The following is a 16,705-nucleotide window of genomic DNA, read 5'->3' as shown; positions in this document are numbered from 1 at the left end:
ATACGGTACATAGTACCGTCGTCAGAATAGCAGGATGTTTGCGATACTTGATGATAGAACGAGGAAGGTTCGGTAACCATGTATCACTGTCGTGCACAACAGGAGCTCTGTTATAGGTATGCAAGCGAGACCTTGCAAAGTTCCTTACAATAAGAGCGATAGCCCTGTCCAAAACAGTAACCGCAAAGAGAACGGCAATGTTCACCGACATCGCCAGAACTCCTACACTCACCATAGCTCTACTGCTTGGAAATAGTTGCTTTTAGCGGAGGGATTTGTTCGAAGAGCTTTCGTTCTCCAAGCACAAATTTCTCTTGCGTGCAGAAGCTCAAACCAGCGTGTACAGGTCGTCCTAGAACACAGCTTCGCATGAAAAGAGAAACGAAAGCCTTTCGATATCAGACGGGAAAGTAGCGAAGACTGCTTCAAGGAAATTTGATCGAAAAAGTTGCAACGTGAAACGTAGAATGCACCCTTCGAAATGGAAAGGAATGAAAAACTCGGTTTTTCGAAAGGAGGTTAGGGTGAGAGGAATGGTGGTCGTGATAGAAGAATACATGCATGCCGGGAATGACGGAGCATGTGAGAGGAACCGAAAACATTACATTTTCAAGGGCAGTGTACCAGGAATATCAACAAGGATCTCCGGGAGGATCTACAGTGGCTGCAAGGCAGCCGCGAAACGAGAGAGGTTTCCATGAAACATGTGCTATTTCGACGCCTTCATGCATCGTGACCGGCCTCGTTACATCCGAGTCACATAACGAGTGTTGATTGTGACTGATGCCATTGCCGCAATGAAAACACACATTCACAGCGCTGCCATTGCGCGTTGTCATGACGAACTGCCCCTAACCTTTGTGATTGAGATCATAAAGATAACAGGAAAGATGGAGACCAACAATGCATCGCTGTTGGTATTCTTTATACTGTACTGTACTGTACCGTATGTTTGCGCCATTCTGCATGCCACCACGTTGCTACAGAATCACTTTCGTTCCACGTAACACGTTCCATCCCTGCTCACTGCTCACCCCTGTTTTCAATGGAAACATAATTTAATGTTCTTCTCCTGGCTATTACTACATATATTTGTATGGTACCTGTACCCGCAATACTGTACTTGTTTGAAATTGTCATGAAACATCTGAGAACTGTAGTTTCGTGTGTTCTTTGGATTGGAGAAATCGTCGTAAAACCTTCCTTCGCACCAAAATTGAAGCTACAAAGCATTGCGCCTATATGCAGGACATCACCCTCAAGTCGCTTAGTGATCCATAGATAAGGCGTCGGGGGCTGCGAAGGCAACACACGATCAAGCAACGAAGCTTCGGAACACTACAGTGTTTGTACGCAGACCTTGTGTCTAGATGGCCTTTAATTGTCTCATGTGAGCCCATCCACTTTCGTCCCAGAATACGTATAAAACAACCTATTATTTTAGAGCGTTAGGTTAGCCGCCATTTATGTTACGTGCCCTTCCTCGACAATGCGGCACTTCGGTATAGTGTACCTTCTTGCACAACAGCTAGAGAGGGAGAAGTCGTTATCACATAGATGAACGAAGAATTCAATTGGTGTTGTTAAGCTATGAATCAGGTTTCTACCCTTCATGTTTCGTTTCGAAGATATCATAGAAACAAGACTGCAACGATGCTCAAAATATCTTGTTCGCCAGACTTTTGTAAGCAATGGCTGAGAACGACGAGCAGTTTTCAATGAATGTAGCTTGTCGCCAAGCAGAATTTATTCCAGTGCCGAGGGTGATCAGTGAGATGTACCTCTTCTATTGCTATCGAGAAACAAGAATCCCAGAAAACGAGAATTGAAAAGTGATCTCATCTTCTGTCAGTTTACCCAGACACGAGGATGCCGTCGGCGTAGATGGACTCCACACTCTTATTTTATAGAAGCAAGAGTGAGAAACGAGGGCAACATGGACACAGGTGGATGACGCTGTATAGGACGAGAGTTTTCAACTAGACAAAAAACTTGCACGGCTATCACCCACCGGTCATATCGACTAGGACAAGGAACGGGCTAAGGGTGTGAGATGAGTCATTGAATGTCACGCTCAGCGGCTTCTGTTGATCGACTGCTCGCCGCTCACATGCGGGTGGTGAAGCATCACTTCGACTGCTTGATAGCAACAAGCAGTGAGCTGCCATTTTCTTTTTTTCTGCGGACCACATCTGAGATATGGTCCTACCCTTGTTGGCGCTTCACGAAGGTTGGCACGTCACGAAGGTTGGCATGGTGAATGTGGGGGCTGTATGTAGCTCACCTCCATTCAGCATGCTGTAGTTGCTGTAACCAGTGAGACGGTGTTATTCATGCCATGTGTTATGCGAGACCTATAGGAAAAAGCCATGCGACAAACAACCGCTGAGAAATGCGCACCGTCTAGCTCTAGCTGTGTTGACATAAGTTAACTAGAGCTAACCTTTGTGCGTGGGCGTGTGACATGACACGCCCACGCACAAAGGTTAAGAAAGGCCCACAAAGTATCCGCGCACCGTGTTTGCACAACTCGGTTGAGAAATCAGACTATTGTATGAGGGTGTAGATGAGCAGTCCAGTCGGATTCCCGTACAGTAGCACTGAGCTCAACAGCGGTGAAGTGGCAGGTCAATCAGAAAAGGAGGACATGCGCCATTGGTTTTGTCTTGAGCACGTGAATTCGCCGCAGTCTCGAGGGTAGGAAACGAATTGCGTGGAAATAAAGAATACGCAAGTGAACAAAGGAAGCAAATGATTGGTCAGCTATTCGCCAACGTTGCTGCATGTGCCATGCGGTGAGACGCTCCTCCTCTCTCTGTACTTCACCACCGTTCTGACTGCTTCGGTGTTTCGCGCAAGGATGGCTGCCCTTTGCCGACAAAGCAAACTCATCTACAGGACTTCTGTCGATAAACAGTGGTAAACAGTCAACAAAGCTCTCCCGTGAAGCTTGCTGCCGTGTGTTGTAGCAGTGCTTTATTCATTTCGCACAGAAGGACGACTCTTGAGTGGTGGATAGAACAGTGCTGCCTCAATATCTTTAAAACGCCGCCTGTTGATGTCAATGCCTGTCAACAGGCATTGACATCAATGCATGTTCATTCTGCGTTCTGTCTCACACACTCTTTGACTCCTCAGACTTTCGTCTTGCACCCGACCTTGTAACGAGACTGTGTCTTGTGCTAATCGTGGGTGATAGCAGATGGATGGTTTTCTCGACTCCATGCCAGTTTTCATGTACAGCTCAACTTGCTGATTCGTTTGGCTTCCTTGTCCATATGTTACGCACACGAGATTCATATTGTAGGTATGTTCGAGAAACATCACTGGAAGACTGATGCGAGCTGGCGGTCAATGGTTTGGTAACCTCGTTGCGTTTCAACTCAACTACTTATTTTCAAACTAGCAATAGCTGCTACAGTATCGACCTTGCCTGCGGAGAAAAATAGGGGATCTAACGTTTGAGTCACAACAACTGTATTGCGGGTAATAATCATTTTCAGCTCGATACTGTACCGTACGTACAAGAGAAGGACGTACAGCATCTATCTAATCGTTACGAGTAACTAAGCAAATCCCAATGCTTGTAAGCTAACCATCGACCCGTGATCCGTACGTACAGCGCAAGGCGTTTGCGAAAGAGAAACTGAGCAGCAATGCAGTAGCATCGGATATTTTTCACAACTTCGATAGGGAGAGCTGATGGACACCCTGTTGCGACTCCAGAGATTTGATGGAAACTTTCCAGTGGCAGTATTTCATTTCCTACGAGAGAACGAATTCAACCGTCTTGCATGAAACTCATACTTCCTTGTTTTACAAAATGCCCTAGACAGTACTTTACAGAGTCAGAGTGTTCTTTAGAAGTGTCACCGTAAGAGAGGGTAGGCATTTCTAAGGCTCCGTCTACACAGAACTACCCTGAAAACAGCACCAAAGCAATCCACATGTATAGGAACCTCAGGCCCAAGTTAATCTATGTTGGGTCTAGCAATTGATCAAGGTCAAGTTCTGGGAGTGACTCCTTCCAATAGTTCCAGTCATTAAATGTTGCGCTTTCCATCAGCGCCTGAATCTTTTTCAGCCCGGCATGGCCGGAGATGTCAGGGAACACACTCTCGACGAGATCTTGTAAAGTGCTGTAAGTTGCTGCGCTCTCGAACTTCGCCTTCATGACAACAAGCTCTCCCCTCGGATTCACCACGAAAATTCGTTGCGGGATGAGGCCCACCGCTCGGTACGAGATCACATCTGTATCTCTATTCCCAAACCCGGCATGAAAGGGATTGTAATCCGGAGAAAACAAGCATCTGATTTCTCGAAGGGCTGCAATTTTGAACTCTTGAGGTTTTCTTCTGATAACTTCCCGAGTAAAACTCTCCACTAGTCTATTTGGACTCATCAAGACTGGCCCATTGGGTAGTTTAGCACTTCCTTGCGTGACGCTATGAAGGAATGCCCTCGTCTGGCTTGCTTGACCAATTGGTCGCGCAGTTAGATACAGCATTTTGTACCCATTCTTTTCAATATGTGAATATAATCCTGCAACGCCGACCTGGCTCCAATCCCGACCCACTGCTGGTAACAAATGACCAAGCACATCGCTTCGGGTGATTGTGCCATCTACGTCCGATATGATAATCTTTGTATGACAGCTCCACAAGAATACCCGGCAGTTCAATTCAACATCACTGGACTCAACATAGAAACGAATTGTGTTTGCCCCTGGCTTTAAATCAAGTTGCTTCAGTTCTTCGGGAGTCGGTCGCAGCGAGAGAGATTCGGGGTCCAGATCGGCGAACGATACGGATACCAATACAGGTTCTTCGGGTACAGGCTTATTGCTTGACCCCGGGTCTGTTGCTCGTGCATTAGGACCATCTGTGACGCTGTCAGCGACTTCTCTGAAGCCGGCATCCTCTAACTCCTTGTTCTCATGTTCAGCTGCCTTGTTAACACTTTCTGTACCGCTGTTTGCATTATCAGAAGCTCCAGTATCTTGTTGCTTCTTCCCAACAGAATTCTCGTTAGAGTCAGTTGACACGTGTATCGCTTGGGATTGAGGTGGGTACTCGGAGTCAGGTATTTCCTTTCTGTTTGCTTCATTAGCTGTATCCAGCACATTTAAGTCTTCTCCTTGGAGCAGAGGTTCGCCTACGACTGTTGGTGAAGCCCATCCAAACCATGTGAATCTACGAGATGGCGTTGGGGGCGACTTAGGGACCTTATCTTCCTCCTTCGATGTTGGGGTTGTCAGTTTGGCGAGGAGATCGATATCCATTTTCTTATTGAAGGAAAGAGCAGCGAAGATGAACGGCACGGCCACACGAAGCTCGACAAGGCGATTATCAATGCAAAACAAGAGGGATGGGTCGTGCAGCATGTTAGGGTTAGCTTTAAACTCCTCAAAACTTACTTGGTGCCTCTGAAAGAGTTCCATTATTTGGGCTTCATCCATGTCATCACTAAGCAGAGATCCGCATGACGACATAGACATCAAACCATCCTGCAGGAGAGAATACTCTTTGTCATGCTCAATACCAATACTGGGGGAATCTTGCCGTTGTCTTGTCATTTTGCCGATAGACGGCACTAAGGGAGGACTTATTTTGCTCGGTCGCCTTCCCACGGGCGAGGACTGTGGCCTGGATAAGACATAGGCAACCTGCTCCTGCAAATCATGGACCTCATCTTCATCAGCTTCATAACCATCGACACTTTTGCAGTCTAACTTACCCTCTTCCTCCCCAACGATATCGCTAATAGAGACTGAAACTGTAAGTGACTCTCGCATCTTTGGGGAACGAGTGATCTGGTCTAATTCACTGTGTTCCATCTTATGTTCAATTTGTTGCTCAACTTCTTCCTTGAAAGGTTCGTCCTGTGGTGATGTTGGTGATTTGCCCTGGCTCCTCTTTTCTGCGTGAACCCCATCTATTTCTCTTGAGTGGCGATTCGGAGGCGACGCAGGCAGACCGAAAAGGGCTGAATTTTGGTCCTCATAAGTATCGCCGCCTTCGTTAGAAATCGACACAGGTGCAGTTGGTTTCTTCTCGGGGGACTCATCTGACAATTCAGACAAGTGTGTAGTGGGGGGTTTCTGGGCTACACTGTAACTCCACTTCCGCTGCGAGGGAAGTATCGGAGGTGAACGGGGCTCGTCGACAACTTCCGTCGTTCCTGCCCTTTCCTTGCGAGTTAATTCTACTTCCGAATCTGAAATATATCCAAAAGGGTAATCACTAGTTGTTGTCTCAACGACATGGCTCGTGAGGTTAGACCAGCTGCCCGACAGCTTCTTAATACCGCTCCCATCGCTCTTCGCCATCGGCAGCTCTCCACTTCCTGAAGGGTTGCTTACATCCATGTCTGACGAGAAAGGAGGCTTTGTTGGACTGTGCATTGACGGAGAGTTGAGCAGTGCGCTCACGGCGTCAGACTCAGACGGCGGGTAAGTTATGGACGGGATATCAAGCTTCTCCGTCTCTGCTCTGAGTTCCTCGGCAAGCACAGCCGGTGAGGAAGAATGATTGTCAGGATGCTTTTTGTCGCCAGTGTGCTTTTGCCCGTACTTCGGATCATAAAAGTAGGCCTCTCCAGCTGCTCCCAGAAGCATGCGGAGACCCGTGCGCTGGCCATTGAGCTCGATGTCGACAGGAATACCGCGTGATTTAAGGAGTTGGAGCTTTCCGAAACGAACGTGGAAGGGAGAGCAAAGCCGCCTCCCCTGATCGTCTTCGATAACGACGATATCAATTGCGCCGGACAGAGTGGCTGTGTTGAACTCCAGGGCCGCCGAGACGGCCGTGAAGATCTTGCCCATATACCCGGACATGATGGGTGCACGTCAACGGGAGGACGTGAAGTGGTGGGAATGGAGACGCTTATCACGGTGCCTCTTGCTTTGGTTGGGTGAATGGCCAGACATTTGATGTAGGACGGCAGGGGAGTCACACACCAGTGGAAAATATTCACAATGGAAGGGGCAAAGCTCTCGGCTAAAGGCAGGAGCCCGGATGATCAGGTAGAGTGCCGCATAACTCTGCGAGTATGGATACAAGTTGATGAATTCCTCAAGTCGGCGATGGGTGATCTCGCGGGAGAATGCAGTTGTTGGAGGACAAGCGGAAGGGACGAGAGAGCTATGGTGAACAATGCTTCTCCAAATGCAAACTATGGGAGCCCAAAGTCGCTGGAGGAATGAATGTACAGCGAATCTAAGTGGACTGGATTGTAGCTGCTCGACACTTGCGATGTGCAACAAAAGAATTCACTCATCATTGGAACATGTGTTTTTGGGTGCAAGCAATTCAGTCATTGAGTGCAACTGAGACTGACCTGAAATAGACACACGTGTACTCTATATAATAATGTTTTTTGTTTAATTTAGGACCATCATCTATTCAGTGCCGGTCATCATACACAAGGGTTTCTGGTTTTGTCTGTCTGAGTCCCTTGTAATTTTTGTCAAAGTCATTGGCTGTGTCGAAAACCAAGGAAGAGGCCTTTTCAAGGGCCGCAGGGTCTTGTTGATGTCAACAACAACATCTCGGGCAACTGCTTCTCTACGGTCAGATCTACTACACGTGTACCGAACTGCTCTACAAAAGAGGACTCAGCCGTCATTGCTAATGACAGTCTATCATCCATTTTCAAAATCCCTTTATCGACCTCGCAACTCCTTTTCCTTAAAGAAGACAATCCTGTCTGGTTGAGCGGAAGAAATTGAGCAATCACGTCCGACCGTGTGTTAGTTACGGTATCTTGACAGTTGTTGCCTCCGTACTCGATGCAGGGATGAAAACCTTTTCCATTTGCTGTAAGCGAAACCCTCGAATACTCCAGGCGTCTGCTTTCGGGTTCGGAACAACTCTGCACTCCCTACAATGCTTCAACCGTGTTCTTGAGCCGCCAGACGCTACCCCAAGCACACCCCGATGTCCACAGGTGATGCAAGAATCAAAACTCACAAAAATCTCTAGCAAGTCCCGTCGCAATTTCTTGCGAAATATTCTCCTCATCCCTGCGATAGCAGTACCGGCCGTCAACCCAGCCGCTGCGTGGACATCGTACTTTGACAAATATGATCAGTATGCGGCAAACTACGACAATCTCGACGGCACAAACCTCATTGCTGGTGTCCTCGGTTTTAATGCCTTGCGCAGACAGCTACTGGATAGAGCAAAGGGTAATGTTCTTGAGCTAGGTGTGGGAACAGGGGTGAACCTCCCACTGTACAATTTCCAACAGGTTTGCTCTGTAACTGGATTGGACTTGAGTCCACAAATGCTCTCCCTTGCGAAAAAACGAGCCGCAAAAATTGATCGTGGGGCTGCTGACATCCAGTTTCTAGAGGGACGAGCCGAGGACGTGCAACTGCCGGATAACACTTTCGACACAATTGTTGACACCTTCAGTCTCTGCGTGTTTCCAGAGCCGATCGAGGCACTGCGGGAGATGAAGCGTCTCCTCAGCTCATCGCCTGATGCGCGTGTCCTACTTTTAGAGCACTCGCTTAGCCTCAATCCTCTGCTTGCTGCGTATCAGAACCTGACAGCCGAACCCACCGCGGCCATGTCCAAAGGCTGTTATCCGAATCAGAGCGTAGCTGCTATGGTGCGACAGGTGGGATTCACAGTACTGAAAGAAGAGCGGCATCTTTCCGGCACAATTACATATCTTGAGCTTTGCGCGTGATAGGCAACAAAAACTACGTTGTTCCATTGATGGAGAACGAACGATTGACCTGTCTTCGTTTGTTTGTTGATTGCATGCATCTCCGCCAGGGAGGGCCTCACAAGAATTCTAGAGGTCTTACACATTGCGGACAGCTGTTGTAAAAACTACAAGTTCTGCTTATTCTACTCGCTCTAGGGCCTTGCGAATGACGGAGAACTTTTCGTCGATGAGGCCCTCAACATCGTTCCCAATAATATCGAAAGGGAGGAGCATGCGTTCCAGGGTTGGTGCAGGGGCGGGAACGCTGTTGCTAGTCTCTTCTTCTCCATCACTAACGTCGGAAGTTTCACTTGATTGCTCGTTTGGCGGATGTAAGAACTTGAATGCAGATGTGTACCCGCCAATGATATCATCCATCTCGACCTGGATGGAGTGCAAGAGTCTTCGAAATGAGTTGTTTTCGACTAACAACACGCCTGCCGCATTTACTTCCTCGTCAGTATCAACTTCTAGTTCCGAGTCATCTCCTGTTTGACTTGATTTGCGTTGGTAGTGGAAGTGCTTCACTTTGTTTCCTTCTCCACGAGTAATTGCGGGTTCAATGCTAAGTTTCTTGGAGTTGGACATGAGCGCATGGACTCGTTGTTGAAGATGGGTATATTGGCGCTCACGCTTCTTCGCCTCAAGGTTGAGCTGATTGATCTGGCCCTCGCCCGCGGCTAATCTGGTTCGCAAGGAATTGCTCTCGGCAGTAAGCTGGGCAACTTTGCGCCTGTTCTTAGCTTCAGTCTCTCGCAGTTTGTTCTTCGCCCCAACGACGTCGCCTTCTCTCTTTGTGACTTTGTCCTTCGTGATGTGCAGCACGCGCGATAAGCGGTCTGCATCGATCTGCGTGGCTTGGAAGCGGTTTTCGGCATCAACACGAAGGCTGACATTTGCTTTGCAGCAACGGGATAGCCGGACAATGGTCGAAAGTGCTGCAGCCAAGACACGGTCGATGTTTTCATTGTTCTCTGTCAGGAAAGGCAAAGGGGGACATTGACCACCCTCCCTTAACAAATCGTTGGCGACCGAAATGCCGTGTACCAGACGCTCGGGTTCAACCGGGGGCTTCGGCTCAGATGGGGAAGTTTGGCTTTCTATGCCGAGGACGTCAGCTCTGTCATCGCTAGCGGACTGAATGAGTCCGTCAAGAAAGTTTGAAAGCGACCCATCATCCTGATACACATCCTTGGGGGCCATTTTCAATAGAGTCCCACCACACTGGTGCGCCACGCGTTGGGAAAGGAAGGATACAAGCTGAGGGGAGCTGAGACAGTTGTCATGGTGGTCGCAAGTGTAAAAGTTGCTCACATGAAAGGTAAATTGACGCCATCTTGCTGGAATCGGCAGACCGTAACGGTCACAAGAATGCACGACTTCGATCTAAAGACACCGAGATTGGGGTGGCGATTTCTTTTTGAATTTGAGTTGGGTTTTTTTTTTTGAAATACTTTCGAATGTCTCATTAATTTGGCGACAAAATATTTACAACGTTGGAATTGGATCATTTGCTGTGCTTGAGCTCAGGGAGGGCTGGCATACAGTGCAGCATCGAGCAATGGGGCCAGTCTAACTTCATATTGGGCATCACGCTACGGATGTACAGTACATTCGCTGACCTACCGTCGTATCATATCTTTATTTACAACAGAGCTAAAACCCGAGCATACAGTGGTGTTCAACGCAATGTACTGTACGGCACAGTCAGTACCTTCTACCTGACAGGATCAAGGTGTTCAATCTACTCTAGAGGAGACGCATTCTTTCGCCCTTCGTCACAGATACACCAACGACACATTGGCCTATTCTTTGTGCAAACTCGGTCATTCTTGCCTGCATCAGAAGTGCACACAGTCATGGCTGTACAAGCAAAGAAGCCGGCATCGCTAGCTCAAGCGCCAGCCGCGGAACGACACGTCTCCTTCAGCGAACCGGACACATCCATTGCCATTCCGCCCCGTTCTCATCCCGGTGACAATCGCGACAGAGTCTTATGCTGGATTCTCTTCACGATCTCCTCATGTGTTCGATTCTACCGTCTCGGTATGCCAGCCTCAGTGGTTTTCGACGAATACCACTTTGGATCGTTTGTCGATAACATCCTCTCCGGAGCAACTCACTTTGATATTCATCCTCCCCTAGGAAAGCTCACTTTGGCCGTCTTCGGATATCTGGTAGGCTATCGTCCCGATCCCAAATTTGGATACGATTCAATTGGCAAGGAATTTGGCGGCGTCCTGTACTATCCATTGCGTGAGATCGCCGCCATTTTTGGAGTTGTCACAGTCCCGCTCATGTATTCCACAGCTCGAAATTTAGACGTCTCGTGGGTCGGTTCCCTTCTCGTAGCAGGTCTGTTCTGCTTCGATAATCTCAACATTATCGAAAGCCGTCTCATACTGATGGATTCTCAGATTGTCTTCTATCTCGTCCTGTCCTTATTTTGTGCTCTCCATCTCTGGCGCTCACCACCCAAAACATGGAGACGCTTTTGGTGGCTCACGGCCACCGGACTCGTTTGCGGATGTTCAATCAGTGTCAAATGGACCGCCCTTGCAACACCGGGGCTCATTGCGATCGTCTCTTTTTTCGGTCTTCATTTCTTGGAAGATCCGCTCACCTTGCTTGAGTGCATCTGGGCAGGCATCATGGGTCTTGGTCTGTACACTGCGCTTTTCTGGGTCCATTTCAAGACCTTGACCCACACAGGGCCAGGAGTTGGGTTCTTTCCTGCGGAATTCCGGAAAACGCTAATCGGCGAGCCTGACTATGATCCGACTGCCGTGAGAAAGCCCTTCTTCGAGCTCTTTGTATACTTGAATAAGTACATGTTCACTGCAAACGCCGGAATCACTACGCGCCATAACTGGGAGAGCTACTGGTATCAATGGGTCGTCAACTGGAGAGGCCTTTTATACTCGAATACACCAATTGGAGACAAATGGGCCTCCGTGTATTTGTTCGCGAACCCAATTATTTGTTGGGTTTGCGCAGCCTTTGTCGGTCTTTTCATAGTTATATTCCTCTTCTCCATTCGCTATCGGGATGCAAAGTGGTTAAAGGCTCTAAGGAAAGAGTCATTTTTGTATGCACGGAGGACAAGCACATTCTTGTTTTGGGGCTGGCTTATCAACTTGCTCCCGTACATCCTAGTTGATCGCTCAGCGTTTGTATATCATTACTTGCCAGGGCTTATCTATGCGCAATTGTTGTCAGGAGTCATGGTCGACCAACTACCGATGAAGCTTCGCGTTTTTTCTGTGCTTGTCCTCATGTCTGTATCCATTGCATGCTTTGTGTACTACGCACCCTGGATTTATTGCACCCCACTAACGAGTGAAGAACACTCCGCTCGCAGATGGCTGCGGAGATGGGACTGAGCTTGAGAACGCGAAGGAGGCAAAACCGCGATCAATGATTAGAATCGTAATTCCTAGGGAGGGTACGGTCATGCTGCCTCGCACCACGTCAACCTGGGCGTGTGCGAACAGTTGAGAATAGATATCGGGCAAGAAGATAGCAGTGAGCACAAAGCAAAACAAGGTCTCCGAAAGACAACAGTATAGTACTCATGTATAAGGATGTAAACAGTCCCTGATTGCGCATCTTTGCAGCGGGCCATTGACTGATATGAACGAAAAAGTGAACACCTTGCATCTCAAACTATACAAATAATAGTGACGCAAGGGTTACATCAAACGCCGAAACTCCAATTTGAATTTGAAACGAAGCGCCTTTGTCTCCTCTGCCAGCACACAATGAATGGATCCAACTCCAACATATCCCCGTTTCAGCGTTGAGCCTTTTTGACACGGATTAAAATGCCCTGATCCCAACGTGGTACCGACCGCTATTCCCCTTTCCACCGAACATCGATCCTTTACAATACTTGCGTTTTCATGGTTCGGCCACTTGTAGGAGCTCAAGCTTCACTGTGCTCCAAATAGAATATTCTGCGATTTCGCATTCGTTTTGCCAAATGCCCGAAAGAAATAAAGAACAACACTACATAGGGCTCCATCGATGGTACATGTCGCGAGCAAGCACATCACAAAGGCATCTGCGGATGAAGAGCACGATCACAAAGACAACAGTCCATATCCGGTGGCTTGAATGAACGTCTTTACCTGCGTGAACCGCCCCCTCTTCTTCTCCCTCTCCCACGACCACGTCCACCGCTTGGTTTCGAGTCGAGCTCCCCATCTCCAAGTCTATCGAGTATGATGTAAGTCTGGTCTGGGCTTGTCACATTCCCTGACGCTCCCTTGGTCCAATCGTACCCTACCGCGTACGCATACGTCTTGCCGTCCGCAGCGAAGTCAATATCGGTAACTGGGCCGTTCATCTTCTCGAACCGCCTCGTCCTCGCTCGTTCCTTCCTATCCTTGTCCCAAAATGAAAACCGACCATCGCTCGCCGCAGTTGCAAACATCCCGGAGGGCTTGTGGAAACGAATAGCGTGGATCGCATAGCCAACACGATTTGCCTTATCTCGATGACATGAGAACGATGTGCTTGCCCCTGGCTCCAGCTCCTGAACGTAATCCACACTAACTCGTCCATCAACGCTGCCGACAAGGTATCCCATCCTATCCGGCCATATCGATACACAGCGCGTCTGATATTTGTGCAAGGTGTACTTCTCCTTGAACGGAGTCGCCGGCTTTCGTACGTCAAAGACCACAAGCTTCCGATCCGCCAGACCGACAACAACAGTCGGCTCTTTGACATCCATGGCGTAAGCACGGTCAGCGAGAGGCACAGAGCCCACCGGCGATCCAGTCGGTGCGCGGACGTCCCAATAGCGCAGCGTCTTATCCCAAGAAGTGGTGGCAAGCAATTTCTTCTCCTCCACGTCGCAAACTTGAGTCACGGGCTCGTCGTGAGCGGCGACAATGGTAGTAGCGCCCGTGGCCAAGTCCCAACTATTGACGATCTTGCTCGCGCCCCCGCAGTAAACAGTGGACCCGTCCGCTGCCCACGCGCAGTCAAGAACAGGGGCCCCTTGCTCGGTCATGGACACAGCGACCGCCAAGCCTTGATTTGGGTTCACTTTCCAGCAGCGCACCGAGCCGTTCCAGGATGAGGCGATGAGGTAGATGTCGCCGGTGCTTGCAGGGGAGAAGCGTAGGCGAGACACTGTGTCGTCTGGGGGTTGCGGTACGACGTACCCATTGTTTGGGTTGTTAGCAGCACCTGAACCGCCAAAGGGCATGGTGAAGTCTGACGCGCCGCCGCGGTTGCGAAGCAGAGGAGTGTCTAAACTGAATGGCTTCTTGAGCGATCAAATGGGCACCGAGCCGCCACGTTGAGACGCGGCTGCGCTTGGCAGCATAAAGGTGCACACCACTGTCGTGGGAGGGGGTTTGAAAGCGACGAAGAGGCCAGGCGGAGAGAGTGAATACCTTCTGCGAGCGCATGCGAACGGGATCTTGTCGACTCGATCGTAGAATGTCCTACTCGCAGCATCGCTGGTGAAATCTTGTCCGAAATAAATGTTGTTTTATAATTTACGGCCCCCTCCCCCCAAAAACAAAAACAAAAAAATGCTCCTGAGAGCAAATTATTTTCTCCATCTTGTGAGAAAACAGGAAGGCCCCATCTGCTGCAACCCCACTCGTATGTTTCTTATGTTTAAATCAGAATTCCGAGCCTCCGCAGGCATGTGAAAGAACGGCTGAGCAAACTATGCAGCAGTATAGATTTATATCGTTAAGCTATCGTATGCTGCGAAGGTAGCATACGATAGCTTAACGATATAAATCTAAGAAGACATTTTCTCTCCTGAGAGCCCTGATACATGTCTTTCGTACACTTAGTTCGAAAGGCTGATGATGAAAGGCAGTACTAATAGTCTTCGCTCTGGAAAAGCAATTCACTTGGGCTTCCGTCCCTCCACAAATGCTTGGACGCGATGCATTTCAGATATCGAATTCTCGCCATGCTGTGTAATAAATCGTTTTCCATTTTGGCCATCGATTGTTGTCTAGAAGGGCTTCAGTTGATACAGCGGAGCAGTGAGTGATACGTGACAGTTACCGCAGTACACGAAGGTTACATCAGTAGACCTCTTCGAGCTCCCCCTGCTTGTAAGCAATGTTCATTTTGCAAACAGAAGCAAAGTGAGACTGGCATGCCCCCTAGCAGCAGCGGCGTCTATCGACTTCTCGGTCAAGGCTCGCTATTTGCGCAAACATACCACCAAGAGTTTACAATGCGTGTGTTTGTTGTGTGTCGGCACTAAGATACAATACTTACAATCGGTGCCTTTCTTCTCCTCAACTGCAAAGCTGCTACCTATCATATCTAATGACTCATATGCGCATCAAAAGCCCATACCTCGAGAGTCACAATCTTGAATTCAGTGCAGTTTGATTCATCCTTGCTCAATGTGTTTGTCAATGGTGGGCTTGCAAATGTCGAACAAGCCGATGTGGTGCCCATGAGCAGATCCTCATCAACCCATAAAGCAAAATGACTCCCCGCCCCGCCCCCAATTGCCAAGAATGAATGCGACGTAAACTGGAAAAAGGAGTTTTCTCGGCTCCATTTGTAAACCTTGACCACGTCCGGTCCGTCAGTACCGAAAACAAAACTCTCACCCGTCCCGTAGTAACGAGCCGAAGATGCCTTCCAGGGAGCCGCAGCATAGCAGCCAAAAACGCGGTCCTTGGTATCGCGAATGACGAGTAGCGTCGGAGAAGCTGTCTTGACGCGATTATATAAAGTGAGCAAAGACATTCCATGCTCGTTCGTTGAATACAGCAAGCGAAGCCCGCACTCATGAAAGCGCTTCGGCACGCCAGCGCCCACAATGCTGGGAATGTGTTCCGGGCTCAAAACATGGGACGTTGTCGAAAGCTTAATGGCAATGGGGGGCAATTGCGTCGCATCAGGCTTGCTTCTGAGCTGACCCTTGGGCGACCGCGTCATATCCACAGAGCTTTTCCTTCCCAACGCGACCGGCTCTCTGTCATTCGGCAGCGTCGCCAGCGGCCTTCTGACCTTGTCGCCGTCGACATCGCCGATCAAGTCCATAATTCGGGCAAGTGCGACAGCGGGGGCCACAACGCGGACGCGGGTGGAATCGTCGGTCGCGCCGACAGTGAGGGTGCCGAAATGAGGCGCGACTAATTTGGCCAGATTTTCATTGGCGCCCTGAATTGCCCCGCTGGCGTCGATGCGAAAATCCGTCGCCGACGCGGTGCTCTCCTTCGCGCTCGTAGTCGGGGTGAAGCACGTGATGCCCTCAAATATTCGCTCGATTACAACTCCCAGCATGACGTCCGAGGCGGCGATATCGTCCGCGACGGGGATTAGCGCCAGGTTGGGCATGGTGACATCGCGCCAGATGCGGGCGTGATCGAAACGGAACGAGGAGTTGGACGCCGCGCCTTCCTTGAGCATGCGCAAGACCGCGACCTCGCGATCGTGCCTCGCTTTGCGCTTCTTCTGAGAGAGCGTAACATCCGGCTGCAAGACCACGGGCTCCGGCGCGCCTCCACGAGGATCTCCTTCATGCGCAGACAGGGGCATGTGCGTATCAACACTGTCCGGCACGTCGTCCTCCTGGATGGTATCCAGCGTGAGCTTCCGCAAGCGGTGAATCTCGGCCTCGACCTCTCCCTTACGATCAGCGGCGGCCCGGACGGCGTGATTGGTGACGTCGATCTGAGCCTGGAGCGCGCGGAACAGGCCCGGATCGGACTGCGGGGCGGTGTTGTGGAGGGCAGGGGTTGCGCGCGGGGACGGGGCGGCCTTGGTCCTGATGGCGGCCTCCTTGCGCAGGAGGTCGTTGAGGGCCTCCTTGGCCGACTCGAGCGCGACGGCCAGCGTGGCGGCCTCGGCGCGCAGGAGCGCGACGTCGGCGCGGCGGCGCGCCAGCGCCATCGCCAGCGCGGACGACTGGCGCGACAGCAGGTGGCACTCGTCCTGCAGCGCGGCCGTGGCGTCGTCGACGGGCGCCGACTCGTGGGCAGGAGGG

At 49.9% G+C, this 16,705-nt stretch overlaps 7 protein-coding genes; 2 read left to right on the top strand and 5 right to left on the bottom strand.

The window, feature by feature from the left end:
• Positions 1-3,793: 3,793 nt before the first annotated feature.
• Positions 3,794-6,835, bottom strand: CHC_T00000518001 (hypothetical protein). XM_005717833.1 is given in 2 exon segments: positions 3,794-3,976; positions 3,977-6,835. The coding sequence occupies 1 exon segment, from the start codon at positions 6,833-6,835 to the stop codon at positions 3,977-3,979; it is 2,859 nt and encodes a 952-aa protein (XP_005717890.1). The 3' UTR covers positions 3,794-3,976.
• A 962-nt stretch (positions 6,836-7,797) lies between these two features.
• CHC_T00000517001 (hypothetical protein) lies at positions 7,798-8,697 on the top strand. Its single transcript, XM_005717832.1, has one exon. The coding sequence runs from the start codon at positions 7,798-7,800 to the stop codon at positions 8,695-8,697; it is 900 nt and encodes a 299-aa protein (XP_005717889.1).
• A 159-nt stretch (positions 8,698-8,856) lies between these two features.
• CHC_T00000516001 (hypothetical protein) lies at positions 8,857-9,921 on the bottom strand. The gene has a single exon (XM_005717831.1). The coding sequence runs from the start codon at positions 9,919-9,921 to the stop codon at positions 8,857-8,859; it is 1,065 nt and encodes a 354-aa protein (XP_005717888.1).
• Positions 9,922-10,319: 398 nt separating this feature from the next.
• On the top strand, positions 10,320-12,101 carry CHC_T00009268001 (Dolichyl-phosphate-mannose--protein mannosyltransferase, family GT39). Its single transcript, XM_005717830.1, has one exon. It carries the CDS (start codon positions 10,320-10,322, stop codon positions 12,099-12,101), a length of 1,782 nt encoding a protein of 593 aa, XP_005717887.1.
• A 743-nt stretch (positions 12,102-12,844) lies between these two features.
• CHC_T00010020001 (WD40 repeat-containing protein) lies at positions 12,845-13,936 on the bottom strand. The gene has a single exon (XM_005717829.1). The coding sequence runs from the start codon at positions 13,934-13,936 to the stop codon at positions 12,845-12,847; it is 1,092 nt and encodes a 363-aa protein (XP_005717886.1).
• On the bottom strand, positions 13,908-14,141 carry CHC_T00000514001 (hypothetical protein). The gene has a single exon (XM_005717828.1). The coding sequence runs from the start codon at positions 14,139-14,141 to the stop codon at positions 13,908-13,910; it is 234 nt and encodes a 77-aa protein (XP_005717885.1).
• A 764-nt stretch (positions 14,142-14,905) lies between these two features.
• Positions 14,906-16,257, bottom strand: CHC_T00000513001 (hypothetical protein). XM_005717827.1 is given in 2 exon segments: positions 14,906-15,027; positions 15,028-16,257. 1 exon segment carries the CDS (start codon positions 16,255-16,257, stop codon positions 15,028-15,030), a length of 1,230 nt encoding a protein of 409 aa, XP_005717884.1. The 3' UTR covers positions 14,906-15,027.
• Between the last annotated feature and the right edge of the window lie 448 nt (positions 16,258-16,705).

The sequence above is a fragment of the Chondrus crispus genome, genomic scaffold (assembly GCF_000350225.1).
Source record: "Chondrus crispus Stackhouse genomic scaffold, scaffold_356, whole genome shotgun sequence".
NCBI lineage: Eukaryota > Rhodophyta > Florideophyceae > Gigartinales > Gigartinaceae > Chondrus > Chondrus crispus.
This window is presented reverse-complemented; position numbering and strand designations above follow the sequence as displayed.

Excerpts from the sequence above, each read along its gene's own strand:
- CHC_T00000518001 (XM_005717833.1), bottom strand. The coding sequence starts at position 6,835 with ATGTCCGGGTATATGGGCAAGATCTTCACGGCCGTCTCGGCGGCCCTG.
- CHC_T00010020001 (XM_005717829.1), bottom strand. The coding sequence starts at position 13,936 with ATGCCCTTTGGCGGTTCAGGTGCTGCTAACAACCCAAACAATGGGTAC.
- CHC_T00000513001 (XM_005717827.1), bottom strand. The coding sequence starts at position 16,257 with ATGCCCCTGTCTGCGCATGAAGGAGATCCTCGTGGAGGCGCGCCGGAG.
- CHC_T00009268001 (XM_005717830.1), top strand. The coding sequence starts at position 10,320 with ATGTACAGTACATTCGCTGACCTACCGTCGTATCATATCTTTATTTAC.
- CHC_T00000516001 (XM_005717831.1), bottom strand. The coding sequence starts at position 9,921 with ATGGCCCCCAAGGATGTGTATCAGGATGATGGGTCGCTTTCAAACTTT.
- CHC_T00000517001 (XM_005717832.1), top strand. The coding sequence starts at position 7,798 with ATGAAAACCTTTTCCATTTGCTGTAAGCGAAACCCTCGAATACTCCAG.
- CHC_T00000514001 (XM_005717828.1), bottom strand. The coding sequence starts at position 14,141 with ATGCGCTCGCAGAAGGTATTCACTCTCTCCGCCTGGCCTCTTCGTCGC.